Source organism: Branchiostoma lanceolatum, chromosome 9, assembly GCF_035083965.1.
Source record: "Branchiostoma lanceolatum isolate klBraLanc5 chromosome 9, klBraLanc5.hap2, whole genome shotgun sequence".
Classification (NCBI taxonomy): domain Eukaryota; kingdom Metazoa; phylum Chordata; class Leptocardii; order Amphioxiformes; family Branchiostomatidae; genus Branchiostoma; species Branchiostoma lanceolatum.
The window spans coordinates 1,434,160-1,449,081 of NC_089730.1; the positions used below are offsets into that span (position 1 = coordinate 1,434,160).

The 14,922-nt window shown below is 40.2% G+C and overlaps 1 protein-coding gene across 1 annotated transcript in view; it reads right to left on the reverse strand.

Annotated features, from left to right (window-relative positions):
• LOC136442185 (sulfhydryl oxidase 1-like) overlaps positions 1–14,922 on the reverse strand; it is a 51,552-nt gene that overhangs the window by 18,434 nt on the left and 18,196 nt on the right. Inside the window, exons 5-8 of the mRNA XM_066438916.1 lie at positions 4,854–4,947; positions 3,959–4,018; positions 2,037–2,122; positions 1,307–1,465 (exon numbers count right to left, since the gene is read on the reverse strand). Of these exons, the coding sequence (XP_066295013.1) occupies positions 1,307–1,465; positions 2,037–2,122; positions 3,959–4,018; positions 4,854–4,947 (399 nt within the window). The remainder of the gene's footprint in view (positions 1–1,306; positions 1,466–2,036; positions 2,123–3,958; positions 4,019–4,853; positions 4,948–14,922) is intronic.

Here is a 14,922-nt window from a genome sequence, read left to right on the forward strand (position 1 = left end):
AAGACTTCCGCCCCACTTGAGCTCGTTTGTATGGACTATTTATTAGTTGAGAAATCAGTGGGTGGTTATGAGAATATCTTGGTAATTACGGACCACTTCACTCGCTTTGCGTCGCCGTCCCGAGCCGGAACCAAACCGCCCTGACCACGTCTCTTGCTATTTATAAATACAATGTTATACCATACGGGTTTCCCACCCGACTGCACTCTGATCAGGGAGCCAACTTTGAGTCTTCGACCATCGCAGAGTTGTGCAAGCTCTACGGGGCTGTCATCTAGTACGACCCCCTATCACCCAGCCGGTAATGGCCAGTGCAAGCGTTTTAATCGGATGCTCTTGACCCTGATCGGCACAATGGAAGTCAACAAGAAGAAACGTTGGGCCGAATATCTCTCCCAACTAGTGCATGTGTATAATTATACAAGACACACGACCACTGGCTATCATGTTTGCGCGACACGCCCGTCTTCCGTTCGACATCTAGTTAGGTACTTCAGATTATTCTAATCCATCCCATAGCCCAGACGAGTGGGTACAGCAGCATTATAATTATATTCTATGTGACGTACAGATATGCCGCCGAGAACATAGAAATAGCTCAGGCACGGCAGAAACGTTATCATGACCGGAAGGTTCATCCCTCCCCGTTGTTACCAGGGGAGCGGGTCCTTGTTCGTGATAAATGAACATGTGGCAAGCGTAAACTCAGGGACCGTTGGGAATCGACTCCTGTATAGTGAAAGAACAACCTCCCAGAATATTTTGTGCGACCTGACTCTGGAAAGGGCACTGAACGCACTGACATTTTGGATGCATTTCTTCAAACCAGGGGGATGTACTATAGTGCATATCAAATATGTGTAAGCAGATATGTGTAGGGAGAGGACACCCTTTGCTTACTGAGAAATAGACATTCAGCATTACTAAGACTGTGCAAGGCAGTGCAAGACGGCACAAGGCTGTCTATTGCCGCTGAGACTGCTACTTCCTTCAACACGTCCTTTTGTGATTAATCTTGTGACTCAATCTATCAGGGAAGATGTCTGTTGTGAAACGTATAAAATGAGTAACAGAGTGTGTTAGGTAAGACAGACTGGGATTAAGGATAGACAGGAGAGAACATGCAGAGAGACTTGGAATAAAGATCTTTCCCATCGGCCACGGCAACAACTGGAGTCTGTCTTCATTCTTTCCTTTGGGGGACCTCTTTCTGCTATTCCTTATAATGGCAAACGGTCTAGCCGAAACGCCACACTAGTACTGACCCCATAAATGAATAAAACAAATCAAATTGCGTCCTAGTTACCTGTTGACATTGGCCCTGCTTGGTATTCTCGCTATGGTAGTTTTCTCCAGTGTTGGTACTGAGGGGTGTAGTAAGTGGTGTTCCTGATGTAACCGAGACTTGTCCAGGTCTGGAAGCTTCTTGAGTGCTAGTCTGAAGTCAAACCTCGTCTCTCCTCCCCTGGCCATGGAACATTTCAACATTTCACAACATCAAAAGGCTGACGAACAGTTTCAGTGGTGTGGCCATGGTAATGCAGTATTTGCAGTGAAAGACCACATTGTGAACGGTCCAGGTCCAGAGGGTCAGGCCCAGGTCCGGACCTGAACTTGGACCCGATTATCATATTTTGGACAGTGAGACATTAGTACATGTCTCTGTGAATGCTACAAACTATTTCAAATTGCAAAATAAAATATTATATTTTAATGATATAGTATTCTCAATGCATTTGTGCTGGCTGTTTAAGGAGCAACCTCAAATGAACCTTTGTGCCAAAAAGACAGAATTCCACATTTCTTTTAAACAATCACATAATAGTAACACTTTCTAATCAGTCCTAAGACCAGACCACTGATTTTTTCCGGTCCGGGAAAAAAACCCAGCAAGAAATACTGGTTTCACCTCTGCTTCAGGGCAAATTGAAAACTGCCCTAGTGGCGATTCCCTTGGTCAATGAATAAATAAATAAATACTAAATGAAACGGCAAATGTTGTATGATAAAATGATGATAGCTGAGACTTTTGTTACCTGGCTAGTTGCATCGCAGACCCATTTCTGAAGAGTATATACAGGGAGGGGACAACTCCTACTGCAAACTTTTTCATCAGCGTTTCCTGAAAGGGAGAGTCATTATCTTTTTTTTATTCAGTGATTCAGCATGATGGCTCATTAGGCCTTGCTACAGTTATTTCCAAGTGGAACAAGAAAGGCAATGAACAAACATTGCCTACTAGTAGGTGGCATTGTATTGGCTTTCACATGTCCTTCCTTCCTTCCTTCCTTCTGTCCACCCTTTGTTTTCGTCCGACCTGCAGCTCGCCAGGGGGCGCTTTACGCAAGGTCTCGTGCAAGGCTTTGCACGATGCTGTCATGCTATAGATAGTTGATAAATGGCTATATTACTTCTTAAATACAAAATTACACAAAAAGGAACTGATTTGTTACAAGAATGAACCAAATGTGACCAACAAGTGGTACCGTGTGCTGAGATTTGAACTTTAAGTATCTTTAAAATTCCAAAGAAAAATGACTTGTCTGACTAGCTCATGTTGGTAGTATGGTGACCAGTCGATCAGGAGGTCCCCGATTCGAAACCCGGTGCGGAAAACTTTTTTCCTTTTCTCTTTTTTTTCTTTTTTTCCCTTCTTTTTACATAAGGAGAAGATCTATTGCTTTTGCCGGCGTGATCTTCATCTTTTTTTCTTTTTCTTTAGCATGATTTATTCAGGAACTTGACTGTATTTCCCTTACGATAAATGCTACAGATGTCATATCTGATTTGTAGGTACCTTTAGAAAAGGTGAATACACCTGCATATAAATTATGCTAATGCATGATATATGCAGAAACGTGTAATTCTATTATGGTAAATGCTACGGATTTCATTTTTGAAGTGTAGGTACCTTTAAGAAAGGTGAGTACGCCTGGCTATAAGTTATGCTAATGAGGACCTCATTTGCATAATTCATCAGAAACTTGTACATGTATTAACTTACGGTAAATACTACGGATGTAATATTTGACGTATAGGTACTGTATACGTAGGGGGTAAGGAAGTCTATACAAGTCATTACACGTGCAACCACCATTTAATCCTCACTTTTATCAAAATGGTTGCGTGGCCAGCTTTTTTAAAAAGCTTTCTTGTTTCATGTAGCTGTGAGATGTATACAGGGTTCGAAATTCATTTTTTGGAAAAGGTGCACTGCTGCATTTAACCTAAAATTTATAATATAAGGTGCACAGAAACAAATGTGGGTGCACAACATAAGATAAAGTAAAATGTAAGCAAGACATAATTACAAACCCTGAGTAATCTACTGCCTTGGACTATTATTAACTTCAATCCATAGTTAACTTCAAAATTTAAAAAAAGGAATATACTAAATTGCTATTTCTGATACTTGAATTTCAAGAATATTCTAAGACTTAGTGTACCATTAAACTTTACCCTATAGCCTATAAAATATCTATGTGCACTCAAATAGCTCCAATTTTGGGTGCAGAAATGTGCAAATGCATGCATTATTTTGAACTCTGGTATAAGTGTTAGGACTGGTATATTCAAAATGTTATCAGTGAGAGAGTTAATTTTGCTAGTATGATAAAATTTACAGAGAACACAAAGTTAGTACTTTTCCCCAACCCACAGTGAAAAATTGGAATAGTCAAATATTAATGTCAAAATCATTTAAGGAAGTAGGGAAATATAATGGTGAATATGCTTATAACTTCTGTATTGTCTTTCTAATAGATACTTTTTAAAATTATGCTTTGCTCCTGCATGTATATACATTTACATACAAAGGCAGTCACTGGACCTGTACAAAAACATGCCCATTAAGCATTGTAGACTGTTGTTGTTGGAAAACTATTCTAAGACTTCTACAATGTATACTAAAAATATGTGTACAGGAATATTCACAGTTCCATTAAAATCCCAAACTTACCTCAGTTTTGAGCACACGCTTGACCATGATGTTATCATATTTGGCCATATCAAGAACAATCTGTAAAATAAGTAGATATCATAATCTCCTCCTACAGTGATAATTACTAACTAACATACAGAATATGATTGTCTGTCAATCTAATGTGACCAAGACTGTAGCATACAGAATAAACTTTTAATATTGTTGATAAACAGTAAAAAATTAACAACCAATGTTATAGCTGTTTAAATTTTCAGGCCCAACCAGATCATTTCCTTAATTCTTCTTTGTATTGCATACATGGTAAACGGCCACATGACATAACACACTAGGTTTGTACTGAACAGTACAAGCTGCATATCCGGACAGATCTATTTGATTCACTCACACCAGGAAGGACTACTACTCTTTTCCATAAAGGTGTTGGATAAGATATTATTCTATTAGATAAAATGAAATAAAATGTGTTCATTTGAGTGAAATGAGGAAATTTGTGTGAAGAATGCCTTTCCGAAGGGCAGGGCCTGTCAGGGGATTCGAACACAAGACCTCTGGGTTCTGGGTCAATTGCAAACACCCTGCCACCACGCCACAGGATGCCATGTTTTCTGACGTTTGAAGTAAAATTTCAGCAGGAGGATGAGCCAAACAGCTAGAGATAGGGAGCATTGTTGAGTCTGACAATATCAACGCCCTGAAACTGTGTGAACTAAAGTACAGACTTCTCCTAAGGTTGTCATGTTCATTTTTTCGGTTCAGCAGTTTTTCTTAAGTCAATGAACAAGCACATGAAATTAATGTGACCTAAAGATGCATTGCTTTGCTTGAAACTTAGTGGATAATACTAATAATAATTTTATAGATAATGATCAGAGTAAAATGTATTTAAAAGCAGGAATTTGATTACATATACCTGTTTTCCAACATACGAGTCGTTTGCTTCAAACAGCAATGCAAGATATTCCACACCCGTCCACTTCTGGAAAAACTCAGCCACCTCACTTGAGCTAGAAAAGTAACAAGAGTCCGTGGGACACAATTTTCCATGAAGTATCTATAACGTGTACATTGTGGGTAAGATGTTTATTAATTTCCTTTGCCAGTGACTTGCTAGTTGTAAGATAAACACATGAAATGGATCTTGATGTAAGCTGTGAAATCACAGAGCCTGATTCACTTCTAGGAATTACTACACTGGTTTATTTTGTTGTATTTGGCGATTAACTGTCTAGGGATGAGCCATCATACTGGATAACTGTTAATGATGGCCCCAGACTTTAATGGTTTCCTCCATTGTATGTAATCTTTATTATGAAGCACTATTTCTCGATTAGAACTGCCAGTCCTATCCTCTTGTGATACATGTACTTCACTTTAAGGACCCTGCACTACCCTGAGGGGACTGAGGGATATATCATTATCAAAAATAAACATTAAAACATTCATCAGCGAACACCCAGGGCTATTTGTTCTCCTTTTTTCTATGTATAGCATGAATTAGACAATTATATGGGCAACCTTTTGTTGTACTGTAGGAAAATGCCAGGAGAACCATTTTCGAACTTACCCCCCATTTCCACATTCGCTACACACCTACCAATGAAGATACGTCCAAAGTTTCTCAAGTTATGCCATTGACATCATATATGGACCCACACCACAATTTAAAACATAAAAATACATCACCAAATACCTGCTTGGCAAAACTCTACACAGGAAATTCTGTGAACTTATGTGGAGCCACGTGTGAAAAGTGCATTTTTAATTAGCGGTATTATAAATTAAAGAATTAAAAATATTGACCCACTCAAACTGCATTTCTGCAGTCCAAGTAGTGTTTTATAGCAAGTAAAGAAAAGATGTATATTTCACCATACCTTAAGTATGGTTGAAATATATTGTTTTCTCTCAGGTTTCTTCTCCTGTCAAATCTTCAAATCGATTCTTCTCTGTCATTTTTGGGCTAAGTCACCTGGAATTTGGCATGAGGGTAGAGGAGGCAAATACCTCTAAAATAGTTATCCATTTTTTTAATAACTGACTTTAAAATGATTTTATTGAGTTTTTTGGGCCATTTTCATACTGTTTATCTCCATGAAAAATGGAGATATTGTTTTGGGTGTGTCTGTTTGTCTGTCTGTCTATGTGTAGTATGGCTAAACATATTGTTTTTGGCGACGCCTCAGGGGCGAGCCAAATGATATAGTATTGTGTGCAGATTGCAAGAATTCTAGATATTGTACAGGCATTTGTCCAGGGGTATGCGGTATGTCGCCTGTAATGGTGTAGTATTGTGTGCAGTTTTGGAGAATTCTTGGAATTTTGAAGGCATTTGTCCAGAGGTATGTGTTAACAGGAATTTATAGCCAACAGGAATGTTGGTATGTTTGTGTCCTGGGACAGAAAGGTATTTCTGCCCATACACCTAATGTGATTTTAGTAGACTTGCATTGAGATCGTTCTTATTTATCTGTGTGGAGCACTGCGTCTTGAATTGGGATTGTTCTTATTGAGTTATTCGTCATGTGGAGCACTTCCAGTGGCACCTACCTCCATACAAAGCACTGAAGGACAAGGTAAAAGCCAATCCATGCCATATTGAGAAGTTTAAATACATTCTATATGCGTTTATTGATTTGATGACAATGTGCCGATATAGTTTTATCAACATTAGGTAGAGGTGCTTACAAAAATGGTAACGTTGTATGTTACTGTACCTTTATCTGCTTTCATTGCATGTTATATTTCTTGTCAGGCAAAAATTCAGTCTGAAGACTGGGATATAGTGTTGTCCACCCTCTCGGGGCGTACTCAAATCCTTCAACATACACCGGGCTTATATGTATTTGTGTTATGTAAGTTTTGAATATTTGTTTGAGTGTGGTAGTAGGGACTGGTCCACATGTATGTGTGTCATTACTAATGAGTTTTATGTTGTGAAATGTTAGTTCTAATGGATGTGGCTTTAGAGATGTGTAGGATCTATGATAACTGCAATACACGGAGGCTTGACCGGTAATGAACACAAGACACTGGTTCAACGCTGCCGAGGAGAGTGAGGTTAAAGAATCTTTTAGACATAAAGTCTGAACGTCACTGAAGACCCTACCCTACTCTACTCTACTCATGATTTCGCCCTGTTCTGGCCTTTGTTATTTACATGTTGTAGTTACAGGTTCATAACCCCATGGCCTATTTGGTGCTTAATATGTAGAACTGAAAAAAAGCTTAACAGAGTTGACCTGTTTCTGTTATCAGCTCCTGGTTTAAATATACAAGTCCACAGTTCCTTTGGTCCAATTGTTCTTCGCTTACACAGACCCACCGACTCCAATTCTACCATCCTGGGGGGCCTGCATGGGGGGGGTAGCGATTACGAATTGCGGAAAAGTTTTGCCGCCGATTACGAATTACGTTAAATTTTCAGAGCCGATTACGAATTACGTTAAATCATGAGGCTTCCCAACCAACTTAACGCATGATTCAACTACAGTATCTAGTTCTGCATCAAAACTGTTCATTTTTATATTTATTGTGGTGACAATGAATCCGTTGATGACCACACTAAACCGTATAACTATAATGAGTAGCCGTGACGGCGGCAGTGAATTTCGAATGGGAAGGGACAGCAAGATATTCCGGAACGTACGTTGACCACGTCGAGCGCCGAAGGCGCGAGACGTCGAGGAAAATTGTAAAAATCTTGACCCCCTGAAACGCTATAACCTTGGTTTTGAGTGCCACATTTTGCTGTTACACTAAGCTATGTTTGATGACATATCTATAAGTGAAAAGAATATTCAAGAGTTTAATAGTATGGTGCGCGATGCCCCGAGTCCCGACATATATCGGGCTGGAGCGACCCGGCGATTGTAGGTCGATCCGGGAGAATACCCGGGAAAATCTCAACCCGCTCAAATACATTTTGAGGGGCAATATCTGCACTCATAGTGAAAAGTACACAAGGTTTTCTGCTAGATTGTTTGCCCTCCCGACATATTTTCGCCGGAGGCGTACATGTAACAATCGCAGGTAGGCACGAGGGCATGCACCCCGAGAAGATTTTGAAATCTTTACCCTTTGAAACGCTATTTCTTGCATTTTTAGGGGCACATTAGGCTGGTAATCTAAGCTATGTTTTATGGTTTCTCTTTGATTGAAAAATACACAATGATTCCAGCTCGATATTTAGGGGCGACACCCTCAGAACGTATTTTTTACCAGAGGCGCGACAATACTAAGTGGGTCACATGTTTCATGGGAAAATTTTGAGATCTTTACCCTCTGAAATGCTATTTCCTGCATTGTGAGGGGCAACTTTGCCGGGAGACTTTGCTGGAAATAAGCCTACGTTTTGCTAGTAGATTACGTTTTACGTTGCATAAAGGTAACCGCCTACGTTTTACGTAGAATCAAAGTGACCAATTACGCGTTACGGCCAATGTACTGATTACGAATTACGTTGATTTTGGGTGGCTGATTACGGATTACGAAGTCTAAAACGGCCTGATTACGCCTTACGGAAAAGGGGCATGCAGGCCCTCATCTTGGCAACCGTGAAAGGGGAAATGTTCGCTGTGGTCTTAAAGTTTGCTTTTTTTGTGATGACCTCTTAAGTGTATTTAGCTTAAAACAACCACCAACATTTCTTCTTCCTGCATACCTCCTTGTACATAACGTTACTGCAAAATAAAACCTTTGCAAACATATCCAGTCTTACCGTACCTGATTTACGATGTACTCCTAGTTCGTGGGTCCTGTGTGTAGACTGTTTAGTGGAAACCTGACTCAACTTTTCTTTGTCAACAATCCCTGTTCCTCACATGGCTGTACAGTTGAAATGTCAAATCTGGTTATTTTGGTCCCTATGGTTTATTAAAATGTGGTTGCTTGGAAGGAATTATTATCAGATGGTTACCATCTGGATTCGTTGGAATGCGGATATAGAGATGTGTATCAATTGGAGACAGGAGTGTCTCTTGGGTCCATCGGAATGAGAATGTTAATCCCTTGCATACCTTGGATTGTGGATGTAGAGATCTGTATCAGTTGGAAGAAGAGAATGTCTCTTGGGACCATCGGAATGAGGAATGTTCTCAACCATTGGCATGTGGCTGGTATGTGGCATGTGGCATTGATGTCACAGGCAAGCAAATATGCGTTGCATTTCATGATGGGCAATGTTGAGCCTGGATCATATCTGCGCTGCTATGGCCTTTGTTTAAAGTGTTGTTATTTACATGTGCTTGTTAATTATGGGTGTGTATAAAGGTCATGTGGTGTATATGTTGGGCCACAGTTGGGGTTCATTGGACGGTTTGAAATATTTCATTCACAAGTTTACGTACAAGTTTGACTTAAAACCTTTGTTCTTTTCAATGTGTTTTATATGCTGTCAATCACTGTTTATGGTTTCATTCATTTTCAAGCAGATGTTGTGTGATTAGATTAGATTTCATCTATCTCCAAGCAGATGTGTGTTTCGATCCATTCACCTCCAAGCAGATATTGTTCAATTCGATTTCATTAAACTCCAAACAGATGTTATGCGAGTTGATGTCGTCCTTCTCCAAGCAGATGTTGTGTGATTAGATTTAATTCATCTCCATGCAGATATTGTGTGATCATCTTTCATTAAACTCCAAGCAGATGTTCTGTGGCTAGATGTCGTCCATCTCCAAGCAGATGTTGTTATAAGCTTTCATTCATCTCCAAGCAGATGTTGTGATTAGCTTTCATTGTGATTAGCTTTCATTTATCTCCAAGCAGTTGTTGTGATTAGCTTTCATTGTAACTAGCTTTCATTAATCTCCAAGCCGATGTTGTGATTAGCTTTCATTAATCTCCAAGCAGATGTTGTGTGATTAGGTTTCATTAATCTCCAAGCAGATGTTGTGTGATTAGGTTTCATTCATCTCCAAGCAGATATTGTGTGATCAGCTTTCATTAAACTCCTGTCATCAATGTGAAGGTAGGTGTTGGTTGAAAGATAGTTATGCCAAAGGTTACTCAAGTAACAGGTTCATGACCCCTAACCTATACTCATTTGGTGCTTATTAAGTGGAAACATGACTCAACTTGTCACTGCACGAAATGGCCTCGGATCCCGGCGGATACGTACAGCAATTTACAGTACCACAGACATAATACATTAACCCATCACCCACAACAACAACCGTCGCCATGGCAATGTCATTTTTCCATTGCCAATCTTGTTACTCATGTTTCTTCTTCTTCTCCTGTCAAATCTTCAAATCGATTCATCTTTGTCGTTTTTTGACCAAATGACCTGAAATTTGGTACAAAGGTAGTGTAGGCAAATACCCCCGGACCTTTTTTTTCATTTTTTCGATATTGACCTTGAAAGTGATTTTATTGAGGTTTTTCTGACCAAAAACGTACATTTTGGCCTCCTGTGCTCTGGAAATACATCCAAATGACCTGAAATTTGCTATGGGGGTACATTGAACAAATATTCAGAGAACCCTATTCGCACTTTTGGCAAACATTACTTCAAAATACGATTTTGCAGGGTATTTTGAGGAGAACATTGGGTATTTTCCTCATATGACCTAAAGGTCAGTGACCCCAATTGCACCTGGCCTGGCTGTGAGCCTTGCGACCACCCGATTGGCCATTTTGGTTATTTTGGGACAGTCCATTTTTTGCATGGCGAGGAGTATGGCTAAACATGCTGTATTTGCTCGCAAATGTTGCCTTTCTAGTTGTCTGTTTGTGTTTCCGCACCACTCCAGTCAGCATAACTCAAGAGCCTCTTGATGGATTACGATGATATTTGGTACGTGGGCGGGTGTTGTGAAGCCGAAGGTCAAGGTCGATTTTGGGCCCCCTGGTATGTGACCTTGGTACTGCAGCGGAACTTCAATTTTTGTATCTTTTGACCTGGACGAGCTGTGGTCTTGATTTTTGGGTGGCAGATAGCTTGTGATGTAATAAAGAAGTGGTGTAGGGTTGGGCCCTCTAGTAGCTTCGTCTGGAACTGCAGGGGCGTTTTTGTGAAAATCTTCTAAGGAGAGTAACTGAACAAAGGAACAACGGATTTCCATGACATTTAGTATGCAGGTAGCTTAGACAGAGATGTAAACAATGAAGTGCAAATTATGCTAATTGGGACTTAATTTGCATAGCTTATGAGGAAAATCTATATTTGCAGTGTTTTCCATTATCAGACTCAAATACATGTAACGTATGTAGTTTATGGAAAGCGGATCATCAACAGATACCAATTATGCAAATAAATTCCTAATTTGCATAATCAATGTAAAACACCATATCTCATCTAAGTGGAAAATTATAGGACTGTCAATATGATGCTTAGTATGCAGGTAGCTTAGACAGAGATATATAGAATGAAGTGCAAATTATGCTGATTGTCACTTAATTTGCATAGGTAATGAGGAAAATCTATATTTGCAGTGTTTTCCATTATAAGACTCAAGTACATGTAACAGATGTAGCTTATGGCAAGTGGAGCATCAACAGATACCAATTATTCAAAGATATTCCTAATTTGCATAATTAATGCAAAAGTGCCATAATTCATCTAGGAGGAAAATGATGGGACTATCAATATTGCAACTTGTGTAATTAGATAAAGGTATTTATGACCAAGCATATATTATGTATATGTGTAAGTCATTTACATAAACAGAATTTTCATGGAGATATGAGGTCGTGGAACTCTTGTTCTGTCTGTTTTGGGCTTCTGTGCCCTGGTATTAAAACCAAATAATCCAAAATTCAGTATCTGGATACCTTAAACATATATACTCAAAGAACGTTGTTCACATTTTGGTATACATCACTTCAAAATGATTTATTTTGGTATTTCTGGGCGATGTTTTGCTATTCTATTGACTTCTGTAACCACACGTGGTCCTGCGAAGAGAGCCAATAGGCGCACGGCATGCGGACGCGTCCATTGAAATATTTTAGGGGAGTATGTTGACCGTATTATTCTTGATATAGGATAAGAACAAAGTATTCAGGTATTTTTGATTAAAAGAATTTATAAAAAAACTAGAAAGGCAACATTTGCGAGCAAATACAGCATGTTTAGCCATACTCCTCGCCATGCAAAAATGGACTCTCTCAAAATAACAATGGACCATTCTAAAATACTTCCACTAAAAAAAATGGATCAAAATTGAGTTTAAAAACAATTATCAGTCTCTCCATACAGGAATGGAGTCTTCCAGTAGCACATCAACACAATATGGACCAGTCCAAAACCATATCCACTTATTAATTAACAAATACACTTCTGCTAACAAATGGACTTTTTCATAATCATTCCAGCTCAAAATTGAAAGAAATAATTACAGAATCCTCCCCTTGCAAGAGTGGGATATTCCGTGCCATCTCCATGTAAACTACACCAGTGGAAAAATATCCGCTGAAAATTACACTCTTGCGCATAATCAACCCAGTTCAAAATTGAATGAAAAAAGGTCAACCCCAGGGAAGAATGAAGTTTTCCATAGTATACATAATGATATATATGAAGATTTGACAGGAGAAGAAGGAAATGACCAAAAACAACATATTTCAGCGATAGTATGGGTGAAATATAAAAATGTGACACCCCTTTGTTTTAATGCATGATTCAATAGTATATACACTTTGGGATGAAAATAACGAAACCAAAAAATTCTTTGTTTAAAAAATCGTTTTGAAAGGCTGTATGGCAAACATTTGAATGAGGGCCTGTGTACATGCCAAATTTCACATCATTTTGGTCTAATACATGTAGGAACTGGAGATGTGTATCTTTTTTCATAAAAGAGTGAACAAAGCCATGTAATCACATGTCCTAGGGATTCCCATACCATATTTGGCATGAATACTAGCCTACACCTGCGCCAGAAATGCAAGATAATTAGATTAACTCAATTGACCAATCAGGTGGTCGCAAGGCTCACAGGCATGCAAGGCCAGGTGCAAGGCACTTGGGGTCACTGACCTTTAGGTCACAATAGTACTCTATCCGAAGCGACCCATGGCGAAACTCCATTAGAAGGTTAAGGTATGGGCAAAAAGTCCGGAGTGTCGCCGGATGGGTCACTGAACGGTCTTGTGACAAAAAAGAACGAGGGCGGGTGGGTGGGTGCTAGCTTCGCCGAACTTCCTTTACCTTACCCCACAAGGCTCATTCACAGCGCCCACCTAAGTTACTCGACTTATTCGAACGGATACGACTTATTCTGACGACGGTACAAATAAGATCCCTCCTCAGCACCTGGAACTAGCCAACTCGACCTCCAAACAGGCTAGGAACGAAAACCAACCACCCCTGAGTCCCCCCCGAGTCCCCCCCCCCCCCCCCCGGCCTACGAGTCTCTCCTTCTCTATTGTTCCCCGTCCCCCGCCGATCGACCACACCGTCGTAACTCGACAAGACAGAGAATACGCGTTCTGAAGCTTAAATACGATTCTGTGGACAGGTGATAGAGTACAGGTGGTTAGTGAGGTCACGTGGGCTGCTTCCGACCAGGTGTCGCCTCTTAATGACGCGAAACCCGGTCAGAAGCGCCCAAGTGTCTCACTTTGAATAGTACTCTATCCGAAGCGACCCATGGCGAAACTCCATTAGAAGGTTAAGGTATGGGCAAAAAGTCCTCCGTGGTCTGACCTCCGTGATCCTCTGTACAGTCTTCTTTCAGCACTTCATCAATCTAACCGTGCCTTACCAATCTACCTTTCCTTAACTTTAACTTTACCCAAACCTCAATACCCAAACCTCAATACCCAAACCTCAATCCTCGCCCATACCTAACCATATCCTCACATACGCTTTAATTTGTTCCGTTGTCAAATATTCACGACATTCCATCCACATCTGAATTCCTCCACATTTACCGAAAATTCCAGGCAAAACTCCGATAATTGGAATTACATCAAGTCGCTAGTCGCTTCCCTTGTAAAGAATATGATCACTGACAACGCGTAAATATGCGAAATCTAGTGGGCATGATCTTCCAATGATTACAGGTGGAAAACGTAAACATTGTATAGAAAATGATCACTGAAAAACACGTCAGGATAAAAAATCCAGAGGGCATGACCTTCCACTGATGACACGCGCAAAACGTAAACACCGCAAAGAAAACGAAAAGGTCGGAGTCGCCCCAAGGCTGACCTCTAAGGAAGATGGAATAGATTTGCCGTTAAACTGCGCAAGCTTCCTGAACCGCCCAAAATCGGTGGAAAAAAACCCCAACCGGGAAAATGACACACAGAAGGTACGCGGGTCTGCCAAATCACAGATAAAGGAAAACAAATGACTACGCGAAACTAAAATATTATAACGACAAATCGGGATCCATCCAAGGTCAACCCTGGGACGAGCAACCGACCCTTGGTTAAGGGCCTACCGAAGTAAGGTCATTTAGTAAACCATGGTGCTCGTAGCAGGACTGAGAGAACAGATGCCTCCAAAAAGATTAGAAAATTGACTAAAGTTTTTATTACACGCGCTCAAAAATTAAACACAAGAAAACACCAACCATCACCCAACCGAAGCCGAGAACGAAAAAATCTAAAGAGCAGACCTTCAACTACCGACATGTGCACAGCGTAAATACCGTAAACAGAACGATCACTAAACAACGCGTAAAAAGAAAAATTTGAAACTCAGTATAGGCATGACCTTCCACTGATGCAATGTGCAAAACGTAAACGCTGAAAAGGAAGCGATCACTGAACAACCCATAAAAAATCCCGTGCAGTGAGCATGACCTTCCACACAGATTTCTACCACACAGGATTACACTACACCGGTTTCCACCACACTAGCTGTACCAACACAACCGGTTTACACCACACTGATTCCGCCACACTGGCTATACCAACATAACAGGTTTACACCACACAGGTTTACACCACACTAGCTGTACCAACACAACAGGTTTACACCACACAGGTTTCCGCCTCACAGGCTGCACCAACACAACAGGTTTACA